The 26,054-nt window shown below is 39.9% G+C and overlaps 2 protein-coding genes across 15 annotated transcripts in view; one reads left to right on the top strand and one right to left on the bottom strand.

Moving 5' to 3' along the window:
- Positions 1-232: 232 nt before the first annotated feature.
- rtkn2 (rhotekin 2) lies at positions 233-7,251 on the bottom strand. 2 transcript variants are annotated; one of them, XM_072390725.1, is made up of 14 exons: positions 7,074-7,251; positions 6,630-6,731; positions 4,833-5,029; positions 4,545-4,603; positions 4,390-4,443; positions 4,155-4,272; positions 3,699-3,899; positions 3,164-3,258; positions 2,505-2,611; positions 2,284-2,415; positions 1,784-1,952; positions 1,551-1,658; positions 530-1,249; positions 233-495 (listed from the first exon to the last, which is right to left on the bottom strand). In XM_072390725.1, exons 1-13 carry the CDS (start codon positions 7,218-7,220, stop codon positions 552-554), a joined length of 2,187 nt encoding a protein of 728 aa, XP_072246826.1. In that variant the 5' UTR covers positions 7,221-7,251; the 3' UTR covers positions 233-495; positions 530-551. The 2 variants fall into 2 exon arrangements, with proteins under 2 accessions (XP_072246826.1, XP_072246825.1); XM_072390724.1 differs by lacking the exon at positions 6,630-6,731 and having other exon boundaries at positions 234-495.
- Positions 7,252-9,707: 2,456 nt separating this feature from the next.
- cep170aa (centrosomal protein 170Aa) overlaps positions 9,708-26,054 on the top strand; it is a 39,890-nt gene continuing 23,543 nt past the window's right edge. For 12 of the 13 annotated variants that reach the window (XM_072390720.1, XM_072390713.1, XM_072390722.1 and 9 more), the window contains exons 1-7: positions 9,708-9,806; positions 19,044-19,102; positions 19,566-19,705; positions 22,937-23,026; positions 25,272-25,353; positions 25,570-25,625; positions 25,729-25,960. In XM_072390720.1, coding sequence (XP_072246821.1) covers positions 19,601-19,705; positions 22,937-23,026; positions 25,272-25,353; positions 25,570-25,625; positions 25,729-25,960 — 565 coding nt within the window. In that variant the 5' untranslated portion in view covers positions 9,708-9,806; positions 19,044-19,102; positions 19,566-19,600. The remainder of the gene's footprint in view (positions 9,807-19,043; positions 19,103-19,565; positions 19,706-22,936; positions 23,027-25,271; positions 25,354-25,569; positions 25,626-25,728; positions 25,961-26,054) is intronic. The other variant, XM_072390710.1, reaches the window with a different exon arrangement.

Here is a 26,054-nt window from a genome sequence, read left to right as displayed (position 1 = left end):
GACTAAATCTGCTGACCAGCACTTCCAAAAGTGCACTAATTAACATGTTTCATTAAGTTATTTTGGGTTCGGCACTGGAGCATTGTTATAACCACAGGACGTCGAACTCATTCCAGTCAGTCACAGCATAAGACCAAGAGCGTGCCTTATGCGCCTCAGTTTTAACCGGGGCCAGTCGTCCACTCAAAGACTGATATACAAATCCACATCAAAACCAATCAAATTTCTATTTATTTTATTTATAAAAAATTGGATTTGTATCCAAGCTCATCAGGTGTTTCTTTTCCCTCACACTCCACCTTCCCTTTAAGTTTTATGAAATTACCTTTCAGTAAGAAGTCTGGTAAGCACATTTCCTAAAACTATCAAAATATTTCTTCATCTACTGATGAACCAGCCACAGATAAACAGCTGTCATCACAAATGAGGTACACAAAGTTAAACTGTGTTACAATATGTGATTTTGCTATTGTTACCCAGATCAGCTGAAAAGTTCTGTTTTAGTTATTTGTGTTAGCGGTAGCCAAACACAGAAATGCTTTAAGCTGAGGTTACAATGCTTTGAGGTTCATTCTCTCTCTGAAAGACTTCCTGAGTTTGCTGCGCGGTGCAGGAACAGGACCGTTGCAGGCTCTGACAAAACCATGATCAGCTGTGACCTCAGGGCTCTGGCTGTGGTGGTTCTGGTAGTCAAGCTGGTGAAGAGGAGGCTGAGGCTGACCCTGTGGGTGAAGATCGAGGACGCCCAGTGGAGCATTTTTCCGGCTGAGGGCTGTGGCGCCTCCAGCACTGTTTCGCTGGAGCTGCTGGATGATGGCAGAAAACTTGGCATCAAGAGATGGTCTGCCCGTTTTGGACCTTGTGGCTGGACGTGAAATGCAAGCGCCGGAGTTCTCCTTCTCCTGGTATGAGACAGGAGGTTGATGATGAAGAGAAGCAGGGGGGGGGGGTCTGGCTGGACGGGCAGGTGGAGCATACGGCTCTTTATCTGATGGGGGGGGTGGAGCACGTCGCTTCTTGTTGCTCAGGGGTGTAGAGCTGGTGTTGGGGCTTGAACAAGGGGTGGAGGTTTTGCTCTTGGACAAAACACTCTTCTCCACCACCATTGAATGGGACCCGTCAAACAGAGTGGACCAATTAGGTGCCTCCCTCTTCTCTTCATGGCCAATAAGGAAGCGGCCATCTGTTTCCTCTATTTTAGTGTGGATGATATCTGTAATGCTCTCAAACTTGCCTGGTGAATTTATACCTGTAGAAACATAAAGAAAACAAACATTGAAATCAAGATTTGAAAACTTCCCCCTCCCACACACACATTTATGATGAGCAATTAAAATTATGGAGGAAATCACCACGCATGCATCACCACAGTAATGAAAACCATTTTGTGTAGTTGATGGAATATATTACATTTCATTTGTTGTGAGCACTTGAATCAGGCAGCATTAAAAAACAAACAACCAAATCCTGTAAAACCTTCAAAATCCGTCAGCGAATGATCAACTTCTGTTGAACTCACTTCAGTCACTAATTGGAATTACTCTACTTACTGAGGTCGTTGTAAACAGAGTCAGCCTGCTTGGTGAGGAAGAGTGATGGTTTTCGTGGTGAAGCGACCTCAATCTTCATTAGCTGGTCGCAGCATTGCAGCCACTGGTCTGAACGCACAACAAGAATAAACATGACTCACTGATAATACTGTTTGTTCGCAACTTCTCTACATACAATCACAAAACATTCATATAACCTAAAGTTGTCATGTGTCAGCCAAAAACACACTCACTCTGATCATAGAGGTGCTGGTAGAGGGCGTCCAGCCAGTCCTCCAGCTCATCCCTGGTGTCAGCGGTGAAGACGACAGTCTGAGATCCATCTGGTGAGGGGTTGCTGATGGACAAACTCCTGGATTTTTGGCCAGCTGACTCTTTCTCCATTATACGGATTCGAGTTTCCTGCAAAAAAAACAACAAATACAGTTTGACATTTTACAAATTAGAGCTTTATGTAAGATTCTGCACTAAAAAGCCCACTGCTGATATAACGTCTTAATTCAGCTGGAAAATGCAAAAAAAAATGCAAACAGGATCCAACTGAGTAATGTGGCATTTTGTATTTTGTTTAGTCAGCAAAATATTAGGGAAAAAGCTGTACAGAGATTTGGATCAACACTTCTCCGTCTGCTGTTTCTAATCATTTTAGAATTCCTCCATCTGGAAAATGCAAGTGAAATTAGTAAGAATAGAGCTAAAGCAATTTTACTTTCTACACGCCTCTCTCTCTTACCTTATTGATGGGCACACTGAGGGTGGGTTGGACTTTAGCGTCGATTTCTTCTGGGGTGAAGTAACAGGACAAAAAGCCGGCTCTCAGCACGCAGTAAAGACTGCAGCTGCGGCTCATGCCCTCCACGCTTTGCTGAAAATCACCAGAACAGCCAAAACAAAAGTAAGTACAGAATGGAATCACGGAGCCAGTCATGAAGCTTGTGTTAATGTGAAACACACCTTCTGACTCAAGTAGCCAGTCATCATGCTCTGTGTCATACAAGCTGGCTGTGCAACCACCTGACAGCAGAGGTTGCCGTAAAGAGGAAGCCAAGATGACCACTCAGCTTTGAGGATTAAGGTCAGCAGAGGGAATAAAAAGCCAAAAATCATAAAAGTCTGGAAATATCAATCTTAACAAACTTCTGAATATTTCATGTGAAAACAAATATGCCCACTATTAATTATTCCAATCTTAAAAAAGAAGAAAAACACACTATTTTCTTTTTTTTTTCATTCTAATGGTTAACTATTACATTTTCTGTTCCTGTAATATAGTTTCCTGTCATAACAGTAATTAAAAAACTCATAATATGCATTGTGGAGCTGAACGCTAATGTACCATAGTGCAAACCCAAAGTCTGAAATTAGCTTGACATAACAAAAGCCTCCCTGAGCACCAACTTTTTCTTTTTTTATCCATTTAATCACCCGAGCAAAAGGAAGAAAACTAATCCAAGCAAAACCTCAATTATGGGTTATTTTGTTTAATTCTAGGTTTCAAGTTTACTGGTGTAAAAATATTTCATCATTATCATGGCACTGATTCACTTCATGAGCTGAAAGGCATAAGCCCTTTATATCCCTTGATATTGAATTTCTGTGCCTTTGCCTCTTACCGCCTTGGAGGACAATGAGGGAGTGAGACTGGAAGCTGCCTTCAGCCTCGGGCACTCCCAGAGTCGTGTAGGCCAGCAGGCTGTATTTGGCTCCACTGGTACAGGTAAAGACACAAAATCCTAAATTATAATCTGTAACCAAACAATGTGCTCATAATCCATGTTCTTTCTTTCTTTCTAAATGATCACTTCCTTTTAAAGACTAAATTATCTCTGTGAACATGTGCTACTTATCACTTACAGATGTTCAGTGTAAAGCCCAACTTTAAGCTCTAAATGTCTTTAAGTATGCTTTTCCTCTCAGACCAAAATAAATTTAATGTGGGAACATGGAAGCTTTGAATACCTAAAAGCTTATAGGCAATATTCATAACCACAAACACTTATTAAAGTCTGTGTCATCTGCGCAACAATCCCTTTCAAAGATTTCAGTTACATCCTCTATTCGGCTATTAAGTTTGTTTCCAATTGCAAAACTCTCAAACCGAGACTCAGGAGCCAATTTAGTACTTTTGTAAGATGACACAATACATACGAGGGGATTGGGTTGTTCTGCAGGAAGGTGTCAGGGTCTGGAGTGTCCAGCAGGGAGCAGAGCTTCTTTCCAGAGGTTTTTCCAAAGGAGTTACGGAACTTCTTTGCAAATTTCTTTGGCGTGTTTACTAAAGCGAGCTCCTCCTCCAGGGCACAGCTCCACAGCTCCACCTTCAGTTCAAACTCAGGAACTACCTCTTTACTGAGGGCAAGAATTTTAATCACGTGCATCTAAATCAACTGTGTTGAATCAAGGTAACAGACAAAAGGCATAACTTTTAAAAGTACAGATTACAGCACAATACTTTGACTGGTGAAACCCTTCACATTAGATGTGTTAAAAAGAAAATAACTTCTCCAGAACTGTACAAAAGCACTGAAAGAGTTTCCAAAAAGGTGTTTAGCTCATTTGAGTGAATGATGCTGCATACTGTGCACAAAGAAAAACAATAATTACAAGATGGTGACTCCTTCAAAGCAGATGTCAGTGACGGATCTGTCCACCACAACCATCTCGGTGTCAAAAACCTCTGAGCCAATCTGCATCAAACAGAACACCGCCACCCGGCGAGAGCCTACCAAACGCAAGGAATGTACAGAATATGTCAGTCCAGCAAGGGTCAACTAAATTATATGAGGACACAGATAAATGGAAGGTATGAATGTCAGCAAAAAAAGAAGGCAAAACCTACTCCCTCTGTTATTAAAGTGGTCTGAATCCCTCCATAGCAGTGGAATGCGCAGCCCTACCAGAGAGATTAGGACACCATATCACAATTTCCCACATATATTTCCATTTCAATGCTTTACATTTTATAAGCGTCAAACAAAAGGGAAACCATCTTACCGGACATGGCAACGGTGCCAGGACAGGGCAAACGGCCATCTGAATCAGGATCTGTCAGTCTGTAGCAGAATTTGGGGTTTACCATAAAAACTAATGTACATCGAGTGCACTGCAGGAGAACAACACTTTTAAACTAAACTTTGATTTATTAAAATCTTTTTCAGACTTCTTCATCAAAGCTGACACCTGCAACACAATGTTGCAATAATCTGTACCAAAACTGCAACTCGAAGGTGTTTCAGTGATGGTTGCCTCTCCTAAAAACATTGGCAGCACTAAAGTTCGTACCCTCTGAGGCCTCCCATCATGTCCTTCTCTTTTTTCCTCTGCAGCTGCGTGAGATAAGCCTTGATCCTGGCATTGCAGGTCAGCAGGTTCTTTGAAGTGTTAAGAACCTGTTCTCTCTTACTGCAAGCGAGCAGCAGCTTGTAGGCCCCTTCTCGCATTCGCATCTCGAAGTCGAGCTTCTCCTGTAAGTTAGCGTTCTTCGTGGACAGAGGAAACACAAGACATTTCCCAATGACCAAATTAATACATTTTTTAAGCAAGGACAGGCAGTTTCTGTTAGATCCTCAAGGGAAATGCTTTAACACGAGCTGGTTAGATGGACTCGATGACTGGAGTTAAAGCAAAGTTGCACTTGAATGTTGAGTCTTGCAACAACATTTGAAGACAGATTTGATAAACATGAACCAAGCTGCTGGTGAGATGATCAATCAGCAACTTCTTTCAGCCTTTTAGTGCATTTTACCTTGTGTACCTGTATTTTTTTGGCAAAATAAAGCAAGATTGACTGGAAATAATGGCAGTCCTTCAAGCTGAAACACTACTAGAGTTTTCTGAGTTTACACTAAATGAGACCACAAAACTCTTTTTGTAACTCTTCCACTAACCCAGTCTTCAAAATCTACAGTTTCATTGCAGCTGTTCAAAAACTGTCAGACAAAAAGTGCTTTATATACTTTGCCTAATGTGTTCTTGTGAAGTTTTTTCATGGAGCACATATCATAATATAGAATACAACTTCATTATCAAGTTGGTAATTGAAAAAAGTAAAGAAAAAGCCACAAAAGTAAAAGATTACATCAGAGGGGTATTAGCTGTTAACTTATGCAGCTTACGCTCACCCTTCTGTCCTCATCACAGGAATCACAGTTAGTACGACTGCAGGAAAATGAACAAACATCACTATGAAAGTTGCGGCTGCAAGGAAATTTGGGACAGAATTATCTCCTTTGCTTTCAAAAAGGATGGTATAGCGCTTCCTGTGCTAAAGGAGATAACTAAGGAAGCACTGAAGCTCCTTTCCTTGGCACTATTAGCTCTTATCATGGCTGCCACTTAGATACATCTGGGTCATATCACTCAGTTAGAAACCTTCCCAAGCAAAAAGAGGCACTTTTATTCCATAGCTAAAGAGCTGGAGCTAAATCTCAGGAGAACAAAGATTTAAGGGAAATTGACTTTAATCAGACTTCTCTAAATTAAACCTGAAAATGAATGTTAAATACCTCAAGAAGAATTTGATCTGTGCTAAGAACTAAGCTGCTATAATTCAAAATAGGAGTACTCTGACAGTACTGTGGGGGTAAAACTTGGAGCTAGCACTACTTGCGGGAGATTTGGAGAGGATTTTTGTACATTTGTACCAACTTTAAGGTGTGTTTTTCATATAATTAAAAGCCAAATCGTCATTCAACTGTCCCCAACATACCTATTCCTTATTCTCCAGTTTAGGGGATCTCTCACTGCTAAAAGTCTCTCATTCATCGTTTGTCCCCCATTTCCCCTTGTTGCAAGAACTGTGTGGGATCAAACACTCAAGAGCAACTTTTTTTAGTGGTGAAATGATACATGCAGGATGGGTAAGGTGGTTTCATAGTGAACAATAAACAAGCTGGATTGCGGGATGAAAGCACAAATTAACAGCTGTGGATATGAATTTATGAGTGTAGGGAGTATGATGATGTCTGATATCGTTCAAATCTAAAATACCACCTTTTCAGTTTGATATAAAATTGTGGTCAGAGATATACTGTTGTTGCAAACATCATCACACTCCATATTACACATGGAAATATGCACCTGCTGCCTCCTAGAAATGTGTCGTATGGACAACAAATTCATGCCGTCTACAATTTGCTGGGTGTTATTAAGAAGACTCGGGGATCGTTTCGTGATTTTGGCCTGAAAGGACATTAGTTTGAGCTGTGTTAGAGCAAAGAAAACCGCGGAGACTATGGCTCTGATTTCAGAGAAGTGAATAGCAATAAAAGAAGAAACTCCCACGTCAGATTCATTATCTGGCACTGCGTTTTCCAAGGGAAGTGAAAGCCACTGGGTGTATAAATGTTTAGCAATCAAGGAAGAAATATAAAGTGATTTTAAAACAGAACAAAAAGCTAGTTATTACTGCTGTGTAAAGAAAAAAGAAATTAGCTTGTAGTGTTAGTATCGTTGCACTTTGTACCCCCTTCGGCATTAACTGACTTGTCGTTATGTTTTAGCGCTCGATCCCTTTGAACGTACCTCTGTTTGCAGGAATAATGTACTCTGTCGTATTTTCTTCCGTTTAATCTCCATAGCCACCGCAGAACCAGCCGATAACAGTGACCTGGAGCTGCCACTTCGTTTTGAAGTTTGAACGTCCCGCGGGTCGTCCATATTGTCTGTCATTCGCTAGCAACAGCACGCACTACACAGTCCTGTTCCAACTTCCAACGCCCCTCCAACGGACAAGGGTGGTTTGATTTATACAAACGTACCTACCGAAATTAACATAAATATCGCTTACAAACGATATGACCATTTAAGCGGTCAAAATTTTTGCACGACACCATATTTTTATATAAAAAAATGTAACATGAGATAATTTTTTTAAAATGAATTCCACAAACTAAAATTCCACTTACTATGTATTCAAATTGCACATAAAGCCATAGAGCTAATATCAGAGCAAAATGTCCACTTGTAAAATGAGTTAATAGATGATAAAATATTTTATAGGATATATTGGTTTGGATGTGGGTTATTGTTTGGAAACACGTTTGAACAAATGAATAAATAAACTAGGCCGCGCCTTTTCTTGCGGCTCTTTCATTGAACAAACCAAGTGCTCTTTACGTCAACTGGGACGGAACGTCATTACGTCCGTATGCAGGACAAAACAAATGTCCTTTTGAAATTTTAAGAAATTAAAAAAATACATGTTTTATTCTTTAGTATGTATTTTTTGTAGTAGTATAATTAAAAAAACAAAAACAAATTGAATTAATGTTGGGCCGTGTAAAATGTCAGTCTACAAGTAAATCTCACATAAATGCGTTTCACTACTGGGTCGGTTCATCTGGAAAAACAAAACATGAAACAAAATCACTAATTATGTCAATTCCCTTCAGATGAGATAATCAGAAAGCGTTTATATTATTACTTTAGCATTTGACAATCAAATGTTCATCAGTTTGCACAAATAAAGATCATTTAAAAAGTGATGCATGCGAATCTTGTGTTTCTTTTCTTCTCCCCTTTTTTTTTTTGTTGGATCCTTTGTGGCTGCTTCGCACCATCACATCCTCATCCATTTACAACCATCAGGTCTCATTTTCTAGCCTGAAGTCTAACATTTCCAGCTGCGCAGTATAGGTGGTGCTACAGTAACAAAAGACCTCGGAACGAAACCAGTGAGTCCAGGAAACCCGCCCACCCGGTTCTGGCGGACATTGCTTCTGGTTGAGTTGGAAGCATCCACGATTGAAAGTGTAGACGCAGGCGCTGCTGAGGATGAACTATGTGAAGTTTGCTACAAACACCGGAAATTACATCAGCTACTTTGAAATTTAAGAGGCGGGTTTTTATAATAACAATAATTAACATTGTAATCCTCCGAGTAAGTCTTTGCAGAGGGATGTCAGTTACATTATCACCTGTTAGACATTTTCCGTGCAACATATAATTTGTGTTTTTGAAAACATTTGGAAGCAAGCGACACCATTGCACATGCTCTTGATTCATGGCCGTGTTGGCTAAAAGTTTTACAAATTGTTTTTTTTTTTCGTGCAACCTACTTCAGACTTCCCACAGATTTGCATTTTCAGGAGTTCAAACCCAATCTTTATAATCTTTATAAATCAAACAAGTCAAAATCAGTTCATTATTTATTGCGAAAATTTGTTTTGTGTCGCTGCAATTTAATTGATGATATTTAATAATATTTTCATCTTATCTTGACAGAATATCAAGCTTGTACACCAGGATAACAATGAGAAATATTTCATTCTTGTATGTTAATGGGAAATAGAGAGAGAAAAAGATCGATATCAAATCATAGCTTTCTTTAGAGTTAATCATGCAAATTTGCTAATGAGTGCAGAAACAACTCACTATTTGCAATACAAAAGCTGCAAATGTAGAAAATATATTTTCTTTTAAAGACACAAGTGTGTTGTTTTAAAGGAGAATCAATTATCTTTGACATTCATATGTTAATGAAAATTTTATTTCCATCAGAATCCATACATTGGATAAAATTTTGTTATCTAGGTTAAATATATGATTCCTCATTTGATTTACAATGTGTTGGGATTTCAAGCGATGCAGTTTATCTTTTCATGACTGATAGAGGAATTTCAGTAGCACTTTTTAATGTTATCATTTTCACATCTTGCTCAAATAGATCATGTAGATTGTCACGGTAAATCCAAGGATTAAACGGCTGTCAAACCAGTGAGATCCCTCATCACATAAAGTGAATTATTCAAAAAGCTGACAGGATCTTACGTGCATCTTTAGGCATTCAATTAAAGGAACACTAACCTGGTACACTGTCCCTGGCTTAATAATTTGACAAGTCACAGCAAAAGATAACTATAAATCAATCATGAATAAGAAAATACATGAAGATTCCCCATATTTGTTGTCAATAGTTATAATATTGTTGAACTATTTACAAGTCAATCAAGATATCACATCGTGAGGATATGATTTGTCGTGCACATGATTGCAGGAACATATCCTCACTTAAACTGAAGAATAAAAATCCCTTGATCCTGGTCTCTTCATATTTTATTCTGAAAGTCTTGACCGGAAACAGAACATCATATTTCCGCCGCTTTGACTCTCTCGCCGCTCTTTTGCAGGGAGTAGCTTATTGCTGAGCAACGAAGAGAGAGAAGGCCACCGCACTGAACTGCAGCGACGGCACGGCAGGGCTGGGCTCCACACACACACACACCTTCTTCAGCGACTCACAGCAGAAGGAAAAGGGTAAGTGAAAGAGTACACTTTGACTTTTGTTTTGCGAACAGTGCACTTTGAAGCACACATCTGGCGTTTTAGCTTGGCTGCTGCTCACGTGAAGTTTTGTGGCATAGAAATGACAGAAATAGTTGGTTTTCAGCTTTTATGCAAGCCCATCTCCTGATGTCAGTGTTGATTCAAAATGCTCTGGTGTGACAGGGCAGACGTGGAGCCTTTCTACTGCCAAACCGCCCAAGGTGGGTTTAAACTGATGCTGTACATTTTATAACACGCTCGGTGAATATCCTGCCATGCTTATAACGGCCAAACAAGCTGGTCTGACTCCCTGTCGGCTAACTGGATGGCTACTATTGTGAGCAGCAGCATGACAAGCCTGTCCTGTTCCACCTTTGTAAAACGACACCGGCTCGCCACTTTGCTGCCTCTATGAAAAAAAAACCCCACATTTATCCTCTTACTAATTCTGCTCAGGTCAATACTTCACCACTGACCTTCCCTTTCCCATCAGTTGCATCCTCGTGTAGCCGCACGGAGGCTACAGAGACAAGATGCACATCAATGAAGGTCGGTCACACTGAGCGCTTTGTTTATCTCACTGGAAACTGGCTGGCCCCGGGGTCCTCTTTGAGTCTGTATGTGTTTATTGTCTGAGGAGTGGATTTTGTAAATAGGTAGTTCACCATGTAATGAAGCTGCAGAGTATTTCCCGATGTCGGACCCCCGCCTCTTCTCCTGTGTGGAGGCTTTGTTTTCGTGGGGCAGATGTAGCTGGCCTACATACATCCGCCCTCTTTGTGTTCAGTTAGATTTTTTTTGCCGTTATTATTACATCAGATGCAAAACTTTGGGGAATAACTGATGCTCAGCTTTATAGGTGTGAAGATGGGAGACTGTCTCATAAGCTATTGCTAAGCAGTTATTTGTGCAAAGTGTAAAAATGTGCGATTATTGCTTGATTACTAGGTGTCACGCTGTTATGGTTTTAGTAGTTTTAGTTTAGTGTGTGAATGATAGCAGTTCACATACTGGACTGATGTGTTCTTAGAGAGCTGGAGGGCTTTATATTTCCCATCAGTGAGTCTGGACAGTCTCCTCCTCCCTCAGCTGTAAGAATTCAAATTTGTTTGGGTTTGAGCCATAGAATGTGCAGATAATACCAACCAGTCTGTCTTTGCTCCCCTCCTTTCCCTTTTCTCCTTCGTTCAGTCTTTTTCCACTTCCTTACCGTCCTCTCCCTAATTGTTGGCTGCCGGCAGGCCGTTTTGCTCCATCGGCGGTTGCCTTTTTAAAAAACTGTGCCACTGTCACAGGGCGGTTGCTGCTCTCTCAGAGAGGAAGTAGCAGCAACTTCCTAACTAGTCTTATGGCCCAGCGTGCTTAACTACATGTCCATTACGCTGTCATGCTGCATCCATGTCAATAAACTGAGGTAATGCACTCTATTTCTTTGTCTGTATTCTCAGTATCTCATGAAATCATGCAGTTTCCTGGTTTTGAAAAGAGGGAAAGTGAAAGCCTTTACATTTACTGCACTCCAAATCCCGTCTGTTCTGAGCCACTTTCTTGTTCATCATACTAATTCTTGACGTATTTGAAGGCAAAAGGGCATCATATTTATGTGTAGCAAGGGTTCCCTTCAGCTTTCTTCTCTGTTTTTGACTCTAGCTATGACTGGGGACTTCTTTGGGAACTATTGTCCGGCCTTTGTGTATAGTAGGAAGTTTGGGATGTGAGGTCATTTTGTTTACAGTGGTCAGGGCGTAATATTTGTAACTGAAAACAACCTAACCTGGAACTTGGTATCTATTCTGTTTAATTCAGAGTGTTTTTAAAAAGTGTTATTGTGGCAGAGAGTGTATGACTAAAAATAGCATTGGATCTCACTTGTGTAGTCTCCCAGAGCGGCGACATTAACAGGGTTGTGAGAGTCAGATAGCTTTTGCCTGGTGACGCTCCCGGTTGTGTGCAGAGCCAGAGAGAGACACCAGAGAGATGAAAAGATAAGTCTGTGGTTAAAAAACCCCACAAAAACTAGAAAAGAAGGTTAGAGCAGTTTAAGGACAGATTCATCAGCCTCTCCCTTGCTATGGAACATCAAGGGGTGTGTCTGAGTTTTTTTCTTTTGTGTTGTGTTTCTGGATTTAACTTCTGAAAATGAAAAATAAAGCAGAGCGCCCTCACATCTGTTCTGGGGTGTAACATGCTCCCCTCTGAGTTTCCTTTACAGTGTGCTTCTTTCCACTGCAGATATCGATCTTGATTGTGGTGGTTTCTATTCCAATCTTCCCCTCTGCCAACCACTGATTGTCCTGTTATGCTAACGTTATATATATATATATATATATATATATAGATATATTCCCATGTATAAATGCTAGTGTGGATTTCAGTGTGAGAGAGTTTTCTATTTTTGTCCCCTTTGGGCAGCAAAAATGTTGGTGCCATAATCAACATGACAGGGTCGGTCAAATACTAATGTTCCTGTTAAAGGGCCACGGGTCAGTCATTACCAACTCAGCAGGAGCCACGCAGGGTCGTAAGAGCACTTGGCAGAGCATATGTATACCCAGTAATTTACTATAATAATCTCATTCAATAGTAAACATGAGAGTGGAGTTATTAACACAGTTATAATACCATTTGGTTTACAGAAATTGTGTTTACCCACCAATAAACTGATATGAATTTTAAGTGCACAAGTAAGAATACATCTCATATCAAGTCTTATTTAACAAATCTAATTTCAGATTTTGGAGTAGTTGTATGTAAAGACAGTTTATTGTGCCTACAAGTGAGATGTGTTCTGTATAGAGTTCTTCTGATGGCAAGATCACTAAAGTGACAAATTATTAAGTTTAACTATAGGTTTAATCTCTAGTGTAATATTCTATTTATCCCTCTAGTATTTTGAAGGGTAATTAGATTTTTTCCTAATAGGTTACTACATATATTCTTTGTGCCTCATTAAGAAATCTTCCTGCAGAAATATGTGTTTGGGTACATTTTCTCTGGGAAATGTTATGCACACATCCTTCAGAGAATGAATCACATGCACAGATAGACTGTGCCGCAGGGCATATGCTTCATTATTTCCCTTGCGCTATTAATAATCTATTTTTTATGATCTCTTTAGGATTACGAGCGCTTGTTCGGAGTTCTGGTTCTCCCCCTCATATACAAGAATAATCACCTTATTTTCACGTAATGTGTCCAGTCACATGCCATGTTTTCGACACTAATCCTGCAGAACTCTTAGCATCTGCGAATTGTACATTTCCATATGTAGGTCTTTAGGGCATGCGGAACACTGGGGTCATGGAGCATGTGGGGAGTTTGTGTCCTTAGGCCAGGGGGTTGCTGGCTTGTGTTTGGTAATAACAATGAGGCAGGCAGGACTGATGCTGGCTAAATGGAGGTGTTTGCTTGTTTTCTTCTCTCGCCAACTGCTCCTATGATGCGTGTGGCCGCTTTTCTGCGCCATATGGTCTTTTCTGCTGCATTAGACAGTTTTTCACCCTCACACTGCATATACGAGCCCCATTAACACACATAAAGCTGTAGACACAGATACTCAACTAAGTTTCTGCAGACTTATAGCATTATTCTGACACCTTAATGATTTATTATCTCCCCCCATGGTGCTTGTATTCCTGTCCCAGTAGATTAATGCTGTTGTGTTGTCTCAAGTTCCAGTCTAGTTCCATTAAATAGAATCTTTATTATATTTAAAGTTTTATAGCATACACTATTTTTTTTCATTTGGCAACTTTTGCTATTTTGCCATTTAATGTGTAAGAGTTAAACATTTAGTCTCACTGCAAAATACAGATTTTTACATGTCAGTAGAAAAAAAGAACAAAACTAGACTTAAAATACAGTTAAATATGTCTGTGAGAGTGTCTGTATGTCAGCAAAAACTTTAGACCCAAATGGTTTATGATAATACAGCCAAATTCCCAAAAAAGCTGGTTTCATTCACCCTTTCTTTGGCTTCTTTTGTCAGATGGCTAAATGCATCAGAAATTGTGACTTAGAAACCAGCACATTAAGGCTGTGCCATCTCATGGTCACTTAGCATTTCCACTGTGCTCTAATAAAATCCTGATTTATAAGTGCAGCATCATCTGATAGAATCACCATTCAAGTACCTTAAATACAGCGTCTGTGCACTGAAATCAACTGTACTTACATGTACGATGATATCCCACAGAGGATGCAAAAAGTGGCAGAAAGTCTTGAGTGTTTTCTCCCACACTCCACAGCATCATGGCATCAGACATTCTTCCATCAGCAACCTGATTCTCCTCTTGTGGATGTATACAGGGATGGTGCTCTAATTAAATTGCCATGACATGACAACATGACACTTTGAGTCATATCTTGTTTTTGGACTGTAATTGAATTCAATAATGAATTAGATATGATACAGTTGAGCTTTTTGTCTGTTCTTGTTTGTATGTATGAAAACATCTCTAATCGGGTAAATCCCGCTTTCGCTCCCCCCACTGAATCAGTATTTGGAAGCTGAACAGCATCCTTGGCCAATGCCAGATTTCATTTAGTTGCAGGATATTTAATGAGCCTGTATAAAAAATCCAAAGCACAGACATCCTTATCATGGATGTCAGAATATTATGTAGCGTTTAGCTGTGGATTAATAAGGAAAATGTTTAAACAGGGTCCTTTTTAAAGAGTTTTTTTGCTTTCATCTATGAGAAGAAAATCAAGTGGGACCATTTAACTCAGATGTCAAAGGGAATCAAACTCTTGCCCTCTGATACCCCTGATGCAGCCATCTTCTGCAATCTTAGTTTTAGCCAAAGAACATTTCAGATATACTGTTATTACCATCAAACCTTTGTAATGGACCGATCTCCCAGTAGAGCTGAAGCACTGGAGCTCAATTGTTTATTTTCCACCATCATACTCATTCCTCACACCTCTAACACATGCAGTAAATTGCATGCGTGTGTGACATCAGCGTCACACACATATACATCCAATTATTTTGTGTTAGTTTACCACAATGTGTGTAATCTGTGAACTTGATGAAGCTTCTGTGCTGTAAATGTAAAGTTAGATTTCTGAAGGCTAATGGAATATCATTTTAAAAGACAGTAAAGCTCCGGGAGCAAAACATTGCTCATATAATTGACAAAACGCTGTCGGGTGTCTGGTAAATATCATAGAAATAGCCTGGCTTGTCTTTTTTTTGTCCCATTTAAAAAGGAACAATAGATACTGTACACTTTGATGTTGGTTTGTCTGTAGTAGGCTCAGTCATTGGGGACTAGAGAAGCCTTTGTCTGTCTGTATTGAGATTACTGTCTCGTCTTGAATTTGTTCTTTACACCCTTCAGGGTTTGTAGACTTCCCTGCACCCAAAGTATCTGAGCTCACAAGACCGATTCAGTGTCCCTGGTCTATTATTGACTTCAGTCTGAAAAAAACCCTAACTGACCTTACAACAGCGCTATTGAGATAAAAGGGAAGGCTGTTGTTTGGCTGTTTTTCTTACTCGTCATGGTGGTTTCCTTTTATCAGTTTTGCCTACATTTTCAAGGTGTTCTCTAAAACCGCAAATCGTCTTTGATCACTTGATTCGGTTATGATTTGTACTTTAAAAAAACATCTCTTCCATTGACAGGGACAGTGCCTTGTTTCAAGATATTCCCAACATTTTTAATGCAATCCAACCGGTGCCCTTCTCTATGTGTTCACGCTGAAGCTACAGTAACTACAGAGTACTGTTTATATCTGTACAGTTAGTGTTGTAAACATTAAATTCATCACCTTCTGCCTGCCCAGCCTGAGGGTTCCTCTTTGGAAAGACCAACCAGAGATGAAAATGATTTACTGCAGCAGACGCATTTTCAATTTATTCACTTTATGGTCTCTGAATCAGTCAGTTACAGAATGTTTCAGATGACAATATCTATCACGGCACACAGAGCCTTCAAATAAAGTTTTTACTTGAAATGTGAAAAGCTGGCTTCAGCTGTTGCTGCTGGTCAGTTTTATTGCAGTTGCAATGAGATTTTTCAGTGGAGGCACTCGGCAGCCAATCACACCCTTATCAGGGCTAAGTGTGACTCTCATCATAAGACCATGTGGAAAAGAGTGTGATGAGAGAATGAGCTGCCTCTCTGTGCCCCTCCATCTCCCTCCTACAGTCCCCAGACTTTGGCTTTCTTAGCATATGTGTGTCAGATGTCAAGGTGTGTGATGTGGCATGAGTCAGCTGTCAGGGTCGTGGCGCTCTTTGACAACTGGGGGGGGGTTAAAGAGTCAGAGCAGATGAGTTCTTCTGATGGTTACCCAGCTGTTGCATCATCCTGGGACACACACTCCAGCCAGATGCTACGTGGAAAGCAGCAGTCTGTGTTGCAGCAAGAAACATATTATTTGATGACCACCAATAATGACATCACTTCCTGTCCTTCAGCTAATGATTGTGTTTGGCTGGTTCTGGGTGGAGGGGAGAGATTTGAAATGTTGAAGAAGACAGAAGGTTGTTTATATAACTTCATGCAGGACACCGGAAATATAGCTGTACGAGTGATTAGTCATGGCTTATAAACCTGATTATCCCGCGCAGCTTCATAATCACCTCGGCTTATTTATAGTTTCTGAACCACTGTTTAATGAATAATCATCCCAGTGCTCACCTCAGTAGTTTTAAATCTGCCCCTCTGTTAGTTTTAAGATGATTTTGCATGTGATACTGTGAGTTTGCTGCATTGATCAGTGAATGAACATCCTCAGCGCTTGATAAGTTTTTGAATATCTGTCAAGCTGTCCAGAAATCCAGATAGACCAGTACACACATGCTGTGGATTCAAAGATGAGCGACCGCAACAAAAAGTGTTTTACATGCTTTCTGTCGCTCCACTGCTGTCTCCTCCACACAAAGAATTCAGTCATCTTGGAATAATCCTGCTCTTTCACTACTCATTTCTGTGTGTGTGTGTGTGTGTGTGTGTGTGTGTGTGTATGCGTGTGTGTGTGTGTGTGTGTGTGTGTGTGTGTATGCGTGTGTGTGTGTGTGTGTGTGTGCGTGTGTGTGTGGAGATAGTATTAGTGCAGCTCTGGGGGTTGGGGAAATTCCTGCCAAAAAACATGAAGTCACTATTTTTCCTTATTAGCCTCGGCAAGAATGTTGCTGAAATCATGGAATGAAGATGACTCTTAACTTCTAGTTTCTACAAATATCTGAACACTAGAGGAACATTGAACCTGTTTCTCCTGCTTTGTATTTCAGATGATCGCAGGTAGCATCATTGAAAGAAGATTGATTTTACTTAGCACACTGTTGCAGTTTTTGCAGGGCGAACGAACTGCTCTTTGATATTAAGACTGTTAGAGGCAAATGTGAAGCGTACAGTGTTTCCTTCACATCTGTGTCCCCTTCATCAGACCTGCCCTTGCATTCCTCCATCTGTGCCACGTCTTTCATGTGTGATTGTGAGAAGTTTGTTTTTAATGGCACCATAAAGGCTGGTATGCTTCATATTCATGCCGCTAGTCTCGTTAACCTTGCATTCTGCATGTGAGTGTGCGGTGGTTATTGAGACAGCGGCTCTCTGGTTACAGTCTAGGGAAAAACCACACATAATTGTAGTGTAATGCCAGTGCTGTTTCTGTGTTTGGTGAGCCTAATGAGTTGTTCCAGCAGAGCATCGAGACACAATATGCCCTCCATTTCTGTTATCTGCCTGCATGTTGTTGTCATGCGACTGCAGTTGGTTTGTGAATGCAAATTAGATCACATCTTGAGCAATCACAGGGCTGGTATCATGTAAGCATGTATTGTGCGTTGTTCCCCCATCTGTAGTATTCATCTCAATAAAATTGAGTTATAGCCGGTATTTTGGTCATGAAAGCAGAAATGAACGGACGTATGTCAGGAATATTAAACAGCTAAGATTACCATGATTTTTGTCAGTTTTCTTGTTAATATGAGTTTTTAGAGTATCAAAGATTTACACTATTTTGTTCCACATTAATTCTTATGAAAATGCCTTGTTTGTATCTTGCACAAAAATGATATACTGGGTTTGGTCAGTTTTGGCCATAACCAGGCGGATCCTTATCCATGTCAAATTGCTCATTTTAAAGACCTCCACAAATTCTTACAGGTTCCCATTTCACACGGTGTATAAAATCGTCAGATATTCGGAGCAGTGGCGGAGGTGAAAAGCTGATCTGTTTTACATTAGAGACAGCTGTTGATACAGTCATGTTCCCAGCCATGTCATGAGAGGAACTGAGGTGTGCAGCTGATTAAAATTTTACTCAAGGGATTATTGCGTTGGTATACCAAGTACTTATGAGGTCAAGTGAGCAAGAGCTTAGCTCAATAATCTTTAATTCCCACTTTGATGGGCTTTTTCTTGGCACTTTCTACACACGACAGAGGGCTCCTGTTATTTTAGTGCCACTAAAAATTACCATAAAAGCTTTGAAACCTAGTTTTGATTTCAAACCACAAAATTATGCAAAGTATGAAATGTCTAAACCTCTTATGAAGGGAAGTATTAAGGTGTAATCAGTTGCTGTAGGCTTCATAATAGAGACAACTCTCCCCTTTGCTTTGAGAATATTGTCTTGATATCTTATGACAGTATGAAAAATTGAATTATGAGAAGGCACGTAAGCTGGTTTATGCTACACCCAGGAGTCCTGTCACTCAACCAGTTATGAAGCCAAGTTTCTTGCATCTGTGTTGCCAGTTAGTTTGACAACCACACATGTCACCTGCCTGTTGATTATATCTGCTTAATGTTGCTCGGCCTGGGCAGTTAGAAAGCCAGAGTAGCTTGCTGTGACCTCCTTTCCATTTCATCTGAGGGAGAGCAAAGGGGAGGAGGGAGGCAGGAGGGAAAATAAACGTCCTGATGGGTAGGCCAGCCAACATTCCTACATCACTTCCTCCTCTAACATCTGGCATTCATCAGAGCCAGCAGAGAGAACGAGGGGATGTATCTTACTGGCTAGCTTAATGTTCACTTCCAGGCGTAGACAGAGGCATCACATTGCAAGACCGCCCACTCAACCTCTTTCCCCCGACCAGCAAAACTAAACAAAGCAAGAGGGAGGTTTTGATTCACTATATCTGTGCCAGTGTTTATACTTTGCCAGTGATTCCACTACTGCTTTATCATATTTGACTGTTAGGATTATATCATGATACAAAGAAACAAAACTCGTGTTTTTTTGTGCCTCTTTTCTTTGCTTTTTCAGGATGGCCTAGTTGTGTTTTTCTGTCAGTGGCCTATCAGCTTGAGCTATCTGGACCAGAGGTGTGTACCGCAATCATTTTTTACTTCATTTCTTTTCCAATATTTAAAGCACCATACTAATGGTGTATTCCAGCTAGTCCACAAAGTCTTCCTTTTTAAACATTGTTCATTTTTTAATCACGCATAAGTAAAAGCTTATTTACTGGCTGTAAGCGCCACAGTGTACACAAACCAAATAGATCTATAAATTTAAAATCAAATCTTAATCATTCTGTTTATTCTAAAGAACATTGTGGGTTCACTCACCCTTCTTTTTGTTGATTTGAAAAAAAAAAACATTGATATCACTGATATCTTTATCAAACTAAGAGGGAAAGTGTGCCTGAATTCGACAGTGTCATGAGTCACGTTTATCATTTGAAAATCTTAATGCTGTGGTGGTAGATTAACATTGGCGGGATCGACCACAGAGAAATGGCATGAATGTGTGTTAAACTACAGATCACACTCACTTTTGTCTCAGGAGGCGTGTACTGGAGGCAGCAGCAGGGTGCAGAGATGAGCGTGACCTCCTGGTTCCTGGTGAGCAGCGGGGGAACTCGCCACCGACTCCCCCGGGAAATGATCTTTGTCGGCCGGGATGACTGCGAGCTCATGCTACAGGTGAGGACTCTTTACACACCACTTCTCCACTGACAGCAGTCTCAATGAATTAGGACAGATAGGAGGTGTGTTTTTCTTTCTTACTCTTTCTTATAGTTTTCATCATAGTTTTTTAGGTGTAGAGTGTCTCAGCCACATGCATAAATCACTTGCTTTGCTCTGGCTTTTTTCCTGAAATCAATAAGATCCTTCTCAGGGCTCACGTCTCTGTTTTTGCAGTAGCTTAGTACGCCTCTATGTGTGCATGTTAGTGTGTCTGTGCAGCTATGCATGCATCCAGAGAGACCACGTGTGCCCTCGTGTGTACCTCTGGTCACCACACTATTAATAGAAAGTGGGGCAGATACCTCTTGAGTTAGATCTTATCTGACCGAGTCAGTTTTTGTGGATAGAGGGTGCATCCGTGGCTGCAGCGCTCAAATAATTTTGAGAGCAGATTTTACTGGTGCCAGTGTGTGAAAGTCTGTGAAAGACACATTCAGGACTTCCACTGATAATAAGCGACTTCTCCCATGCTGGGGCAGGAATCAGTCATTTTCTGTCACACATAACCTTGTATTTAATGGTAGGTTGTGGTTGCTATGAAACACATATTGCAAACACAAGTTTTTGTAATATGTTATGAACAGTTAAATGAAAAGTGTTGTTACTACTGTTTAGCACCGTTGGTGTCCTATATCCATACTTACACTTTCAAATCCAAATGTCAGAGGTGTCTCAAGTGTAACTTTTTCATGGGATTAATAGGTTGAAGGTTAAAAGCCATTATTTTTGAACAGAGGAATTTGAATAGCTGTACACTGTACATCATGGACCTAAAGCTCCAGTTTTTTTGTGTAGCTTTTTTTGTTTTGCTTTGTTTTTGGGTGGTATTATATTGAACTAAAGGTATATTTTTCATTCTCTTATTGTTTTATTTTTATTTCAGCCATTGGGTCAAAGTTCATGAGTGGTGCTACGCACAGTCGAAATGGTAGCACAGGTTGTATCACACAGTCTTTCTTTGTATGTAACTGTTTAGCTGTACTGTAGATGTTCTAATGTCCCTTTCATCTCCACTGAAAAATACCTCTTTTTTTATGAGGATGTTTCAAAAACAGCAGCTCTGCTCCTTAAGTTAACCATATTGCCCTATTAGTTTTTCTTAGTATCCAGGCTAGTTTAAACCCTCAGACTGTCCTGTTCTTTGAAGACTTCAAGCTAATAAGAGTCATTAGAGTTGTAAAAGTCCAGCCTCTCTAATATGTTTCCACAGGCCTTAAGGTTTACTGCTTCTGTGTATGTTCTTGTATTTCTATGATGTCTTTGGAATGATGAGGGAAATCTTGCAAATTGGGGACTTTTTTTGGCTTTGTGTGCTTGTGTGTTGGCGAAGCAGCTCACAGTTATCCCCCATGTGACTGCTGCAACAAGCCAAGGCTTCATCACATGGTTAAACTTTAAAGGCTGCTGTGTCGGCACCAAATAAAACACAAACAGAGCGACTCACAGACAAACGTAAAATGAATGTATGGGAAAATGATCACACAGTTACTAAAGTGACCTAAGTCTTTCGTAAACATCTATCAGTGTCAAAATGTCAAACTATGGCTATATGATGCAAATGTACTGCTGCTTTTTCATTTATGGTAAGAGGGAAGGACCTTAGTAAATACAGGAACATGGTGTTTATGATTTCAGCCTGAATCATACCATGTATTCTTCCTAAGTCAGATTCAGTTTAGACAACATTCTCTGTCTCATAGTATAACTCATGAGCTGTGTGTGTGGAGAGGAAATTTTTCTGTGCTTGATCATTTCTAAAAGTTAGTTTTTACTTCAAGTGGATTTAGTTTGCTGACTCTTATTTTTAGCTATGCTGAGCTGCTTCATACCTCTGTATTCCACTTTCTTCTGCACAGCTGTTTGTTGTCAGCAGTATATCTTCGTAACAGTGTGAAACGTGTCTCCTGCCGTGTGAGGTATAACAGGCAGCTCAGCTGATTTCTATCCTGCTTGATCTAGATTCTTACTAATACATTCTGTTTCACTGCTGGTTCTCGGGAGTTGCCTCTTTTACTTCGTTATGAGTGTGCTTCTTTAAAATGAGGGATTGAGTTATGGGAAAGAGTCATATGACAGCTAGATATGAGATTCAGTTCCCAGAACTGGCATTGACTAACTTCAACGTACTAAACTGACAAACGCAATCAGCAGACTTTTCAACAACTAATGCTGAAAACACAATATCTTTGCTTCGGTGGCATGTGAGAAATATTTGGCAAATTCCAAATAAACCCTTTTTATCTGAGGCTCATACCAAACATACACAGGTTGGATTTTTTTTGTTCTGAAACTCATTTATCCTTGAAACAGCTGATTTGCTCATATCTGTTTGCCATGGAAAATCAATATTTCCCCTGCAGGCTTTCATTCTTATTCTGTTCCTCTTAGTTGCCTAATGAGCGTTTGTGTACAGTTGGACATGAATGTGAAAATGAAAATATGAAGCGAGGAGTTTCAGAGAGACTATCTAATATCTGCTGAATATCTGCTAATATGCTTCATGTTGATACGATGTCAGATAACAGATACATAGTAGCTTATAGATTTACCTTCAAATCCTCATTCTTGTCATTGGATGTTAATACTTTCATAAAGGTTTAACAGTTGGCTTCAGTCACGTACAAACTTCATATAACATATGTATCCATGGAAGTAATAAATTAAATTTTGATTTTGAACAGGAACTACAATTCCAATCAAAAAGAAATTGGGACACTGTAAAATATGAATAAAGGCTGAATGTAATGGTTAAAAAATTCTTGTAGACCAATATTGTATTCACAGTAGAGCATAAAAAACAAAATAAATGTTGAAACTGAGACGTTGTACAATTTCATAAAAGATGTTGGCTCATCTTGGATTTGATGGCAGCACTATGTCTCTTGGGACAGGGCCTTGTTTACCACCGTGTAGCATCCCCCCTTCTTTTAATAAGTCTGTGAACGCCTGTAAACTGAGGAGACCAGTCGATGGACCTTTGGGATTCTTGCCTGATGTAGGGTTTAGTTGCTCACCAGCTCTGGGTCTCCTTTGTCATATTTTGTGTTTCATAATGCACCAGATGTTTTAAGTGCAGTCCAGTCCAGCAGCTGAACTCCTCTTCTGTGTTAGGCCTTCCCAGAAAAATACACTGTCTGGATGGTAGGACATATTAATCTCCAACTTTGCTTATGTCTTTGTTTGAAGTCCCGCAGCGTGGACAAGCAGCACGCAGTCATCAACTATGAGGCTGGGACTGATGAACACAAGGTCAAGGACTTGGGCAGTTTGAATGGGGTGAGTACACAAAGAATCGAAGGAGGTGTTGGAGGAGTAAAGGTGCCTGAACGAAGAGTGGAACGAAATAATGGAGTAAAACTAAGAGATCCAGAGAAATTAGACATTTAAGACAATCAAAATGTAAACAGAAGAAAAGTAGGTTGCGAAGGGTAAGCTTCATGGAGGGGGTTGTACTCTGTCTTTGTCAGCACAATAAAGATTCATTGATTTATATGTGAACCTGATTATGAAAATACCTGCCTGATGGCAAACTCTTCAACCCAGATATGAGCCAAAGAGTCACTCTGCCAATAAAACGTAATCATGGAACCTGTTGTCAGTCCCACTATTTATTGACTTGTTTCTTCTTAAAGACTTTAAAAAAAGACAACTAAATTAAAGCGCTTAATGTTTTTTTTAAACGTTTAGTCGTAGAAGAGGCAGGCAAGGTTTGAGGTTTGAGGCGTTTTTACTAACCTCAGCTGCGTGGGAAAGTGTTCTCTCCGGTGTAATGAAAATTGACATGACAGTCAGTCAGAAAAAGTGTTTTAGTAGGTGTGAGCTTAAAATGTCAAAAAAGCAGTTGTGAGATATGAAAAGTTTAGTGAAAAACTCTTAAGTGTATTATCTCTGTAGGATGTCAGATGTCATATTACGCTTTGTGGTTTTTTTTCCATTTCATTTAGTACAACAAGCCCTTAGTGTGCTCTTAGGCAATAAGAGTAACTGCACAAAGTCTGTCAAGACCTGGCTGAATCTCTATTATATGAACTCTTTTGGCAAAGGCTGAAATGGGATAGATGTCCATTTATATGTTAAAGCTCCAGCTCTGGCTTTAACCTTTCCCACAGAAGACCGCTTCTCAACCTGAAAGGCCTCTTTTGTAGTAACCGCTTTTATTTCTTTACATACACACTTATACATTTGCATAATGCCTGCCTTGTAGCTAGTTGGGTACACCTCAAACAACAAATATGAAAAAATGCATTTTTTTAACTTTGATGCATGTAAATCTATTTTTAGTAGAATCTTAAAATGAAATTATTCCTTTAAAAGGATTTCAGAGAAATAAAGTAAATCAAGACAAAATCTGAAATAGATTAGGTTGGTTTCAGCAAATGATACCAGATCTTACTCTGTATAATTCATCACAAAATAACTCCAAATTTTGTATCTCTGAGGAGCTAATTTGAATTCTTAAAGACCTCTCTTTCTTTGGTATTGTAGTTCAGTAAAAACCTGTTCACAGCAGCCACAAGACTAGTCATGTGAAGTGATTCGTACTCACTCACAGTCCACCAGATTAGACACATATGCATAATGTCCCTCACATCCTCTCCAGCTCTCAGACAGGAAGTCAGAGTCACTTCCTGCTGTGTCATTAACCATCCAGCTTCTTTGACTGGATTCAGAGGAAGTTTTCTCACGCTGAGTCAGCAGGTATTTAGAGGTTTGCCACAGTTGTGGGTAAAAAGCTTGGACAGTGTCGCCATTTGCTCTCTAACTGAAGCCATTTCACTGCTGTTCTGTTGTGCAGTTGTGATTTCATCCCACTAGAGAGAAGACAGGAATGTTTTATTACAACAGCAGTGCAAGAGAGATAGAACTGCAGATCAGCGAAACCTGATCTTTCTCAGAGCTGCATAGTAGAAAGATGCGTGAATGGAAGGAATAGCTGTGAGAGAAGGAAACAAAATGGAGAGAAACATATATATTGTTGTACTTAGACCTTAGTTTGGTCCCCGTATACTAGAAACTTGTTGATTATGTTTACCGAGTAGCACGGTTAAATTGTCCCTACTCTGGAATCAATAAAGTGGAGTTTTAGTTGCTTTTGGGATCACCAGAAAATGAATCTGAAGATATCTATGCAGATTTTCTATCATATATAAAACTATTCAAATGAACTGGATGGAATTGGATGGTATTACCGTGAATTGGATAGAACTGTATTGTAATGAATGGGATAGAATTGGACTGTGTCTAATTTTTCTGTGAAGTGTCCTGGGATAACTTTTTGAATTGAATAGATATTATTGTGTGTTCTTTGGTCATGCAACAATGCTGGGCGTTATTTATTTTCACATTCTGAAATGTGGGGAAATGCTGGCCTTGTTGCCACATGGACACACAGATGCTGTTGTGTGCGATTCCAACTTAGTCAGATGCAGTTTTGCAGAGTTCTCTTCATTCTATTAAAGACTTTGTATTTATTTTAAGCAAACTGAACTGTTTTTGTCTAACCTTCACCTTCCCTCTGTAGACCTTTGTAAATGATGTCCGCATTCAGGAGCAAATGTACATCACACTGAAGCTGGAAGACAAGCTGAGGTTTGGATATGATATCCTTTCAGTTTTTTATCTTCCAAATATCTTCAGCCGTCACACATCCATTGGGCTCATTGTTTGAATAACTTGTTTATCGTGTACTATGTAAATAGTGCATTAATTTAGGGCCTAATAATGAAATTCTTTTGTGTATATTTGTGTATAGTCTGTCTATGTAACAACAGTAAGTCATAGTTGTGACATTGTGGTCCTTAACCCCTTTGTTTCACATACAAATCTCTTCACGGTGGTGAGAGGAGAGCTCACTGTGCCCGAGGAGGCTCTAAAGGTGAGAACACATAACCTGTGCCCTCTCATGTTTTATTACACGGTTATGTTATACTATTTACAACGCTACTGGGTTCATATTTTACTTCTACATCTCCTTTTAGCATGAAAAGTTCACCAGCGGCCTCCAGCTCAGCAAGAAGCCGTCCAGCTGTGAAACCACTACCAACACAACCACAAGCAAATCTCCCACTAAGACCCCAACAAAGACGCCAAAGTCCCCCAGTGGCAGCACCACAAAGTCAGGGGGGAGCAGACTAACAGATGGGGTCTCTTCCTCCAAAGAGCCATCCTCTAAACCTGTGGACTCTCACAAAGCAGAGGAGAGGATGGGAGGTGAGATTTGAAACAAAGGGGGAATGTGACTGAACACTTAGCGTGTGAATGTTCTGCTGTTTTCTTGAAACTTGATTTTAGACTGCTTTCATAA

This window comes from Leuresthes tenuis, unplaced genomic scaffold (assembly GCF_036924035.1).
Source record: "Leuresthes tenuis unplaced genomic scaffold, fLeuTen1.0.hap1 SCAF_8, whole genome shotgun sequence".
Classification (NCBI taxonomy): Eukaryota; Metazoa; Chordata; class Actinopteri; order Atheriniformes; family Atherinopsidae; genus Leuresthes; species Leuresthes tenuis.
This window is presented reverse-complemented; position numbering and strand designations above follow the sequence as displayed.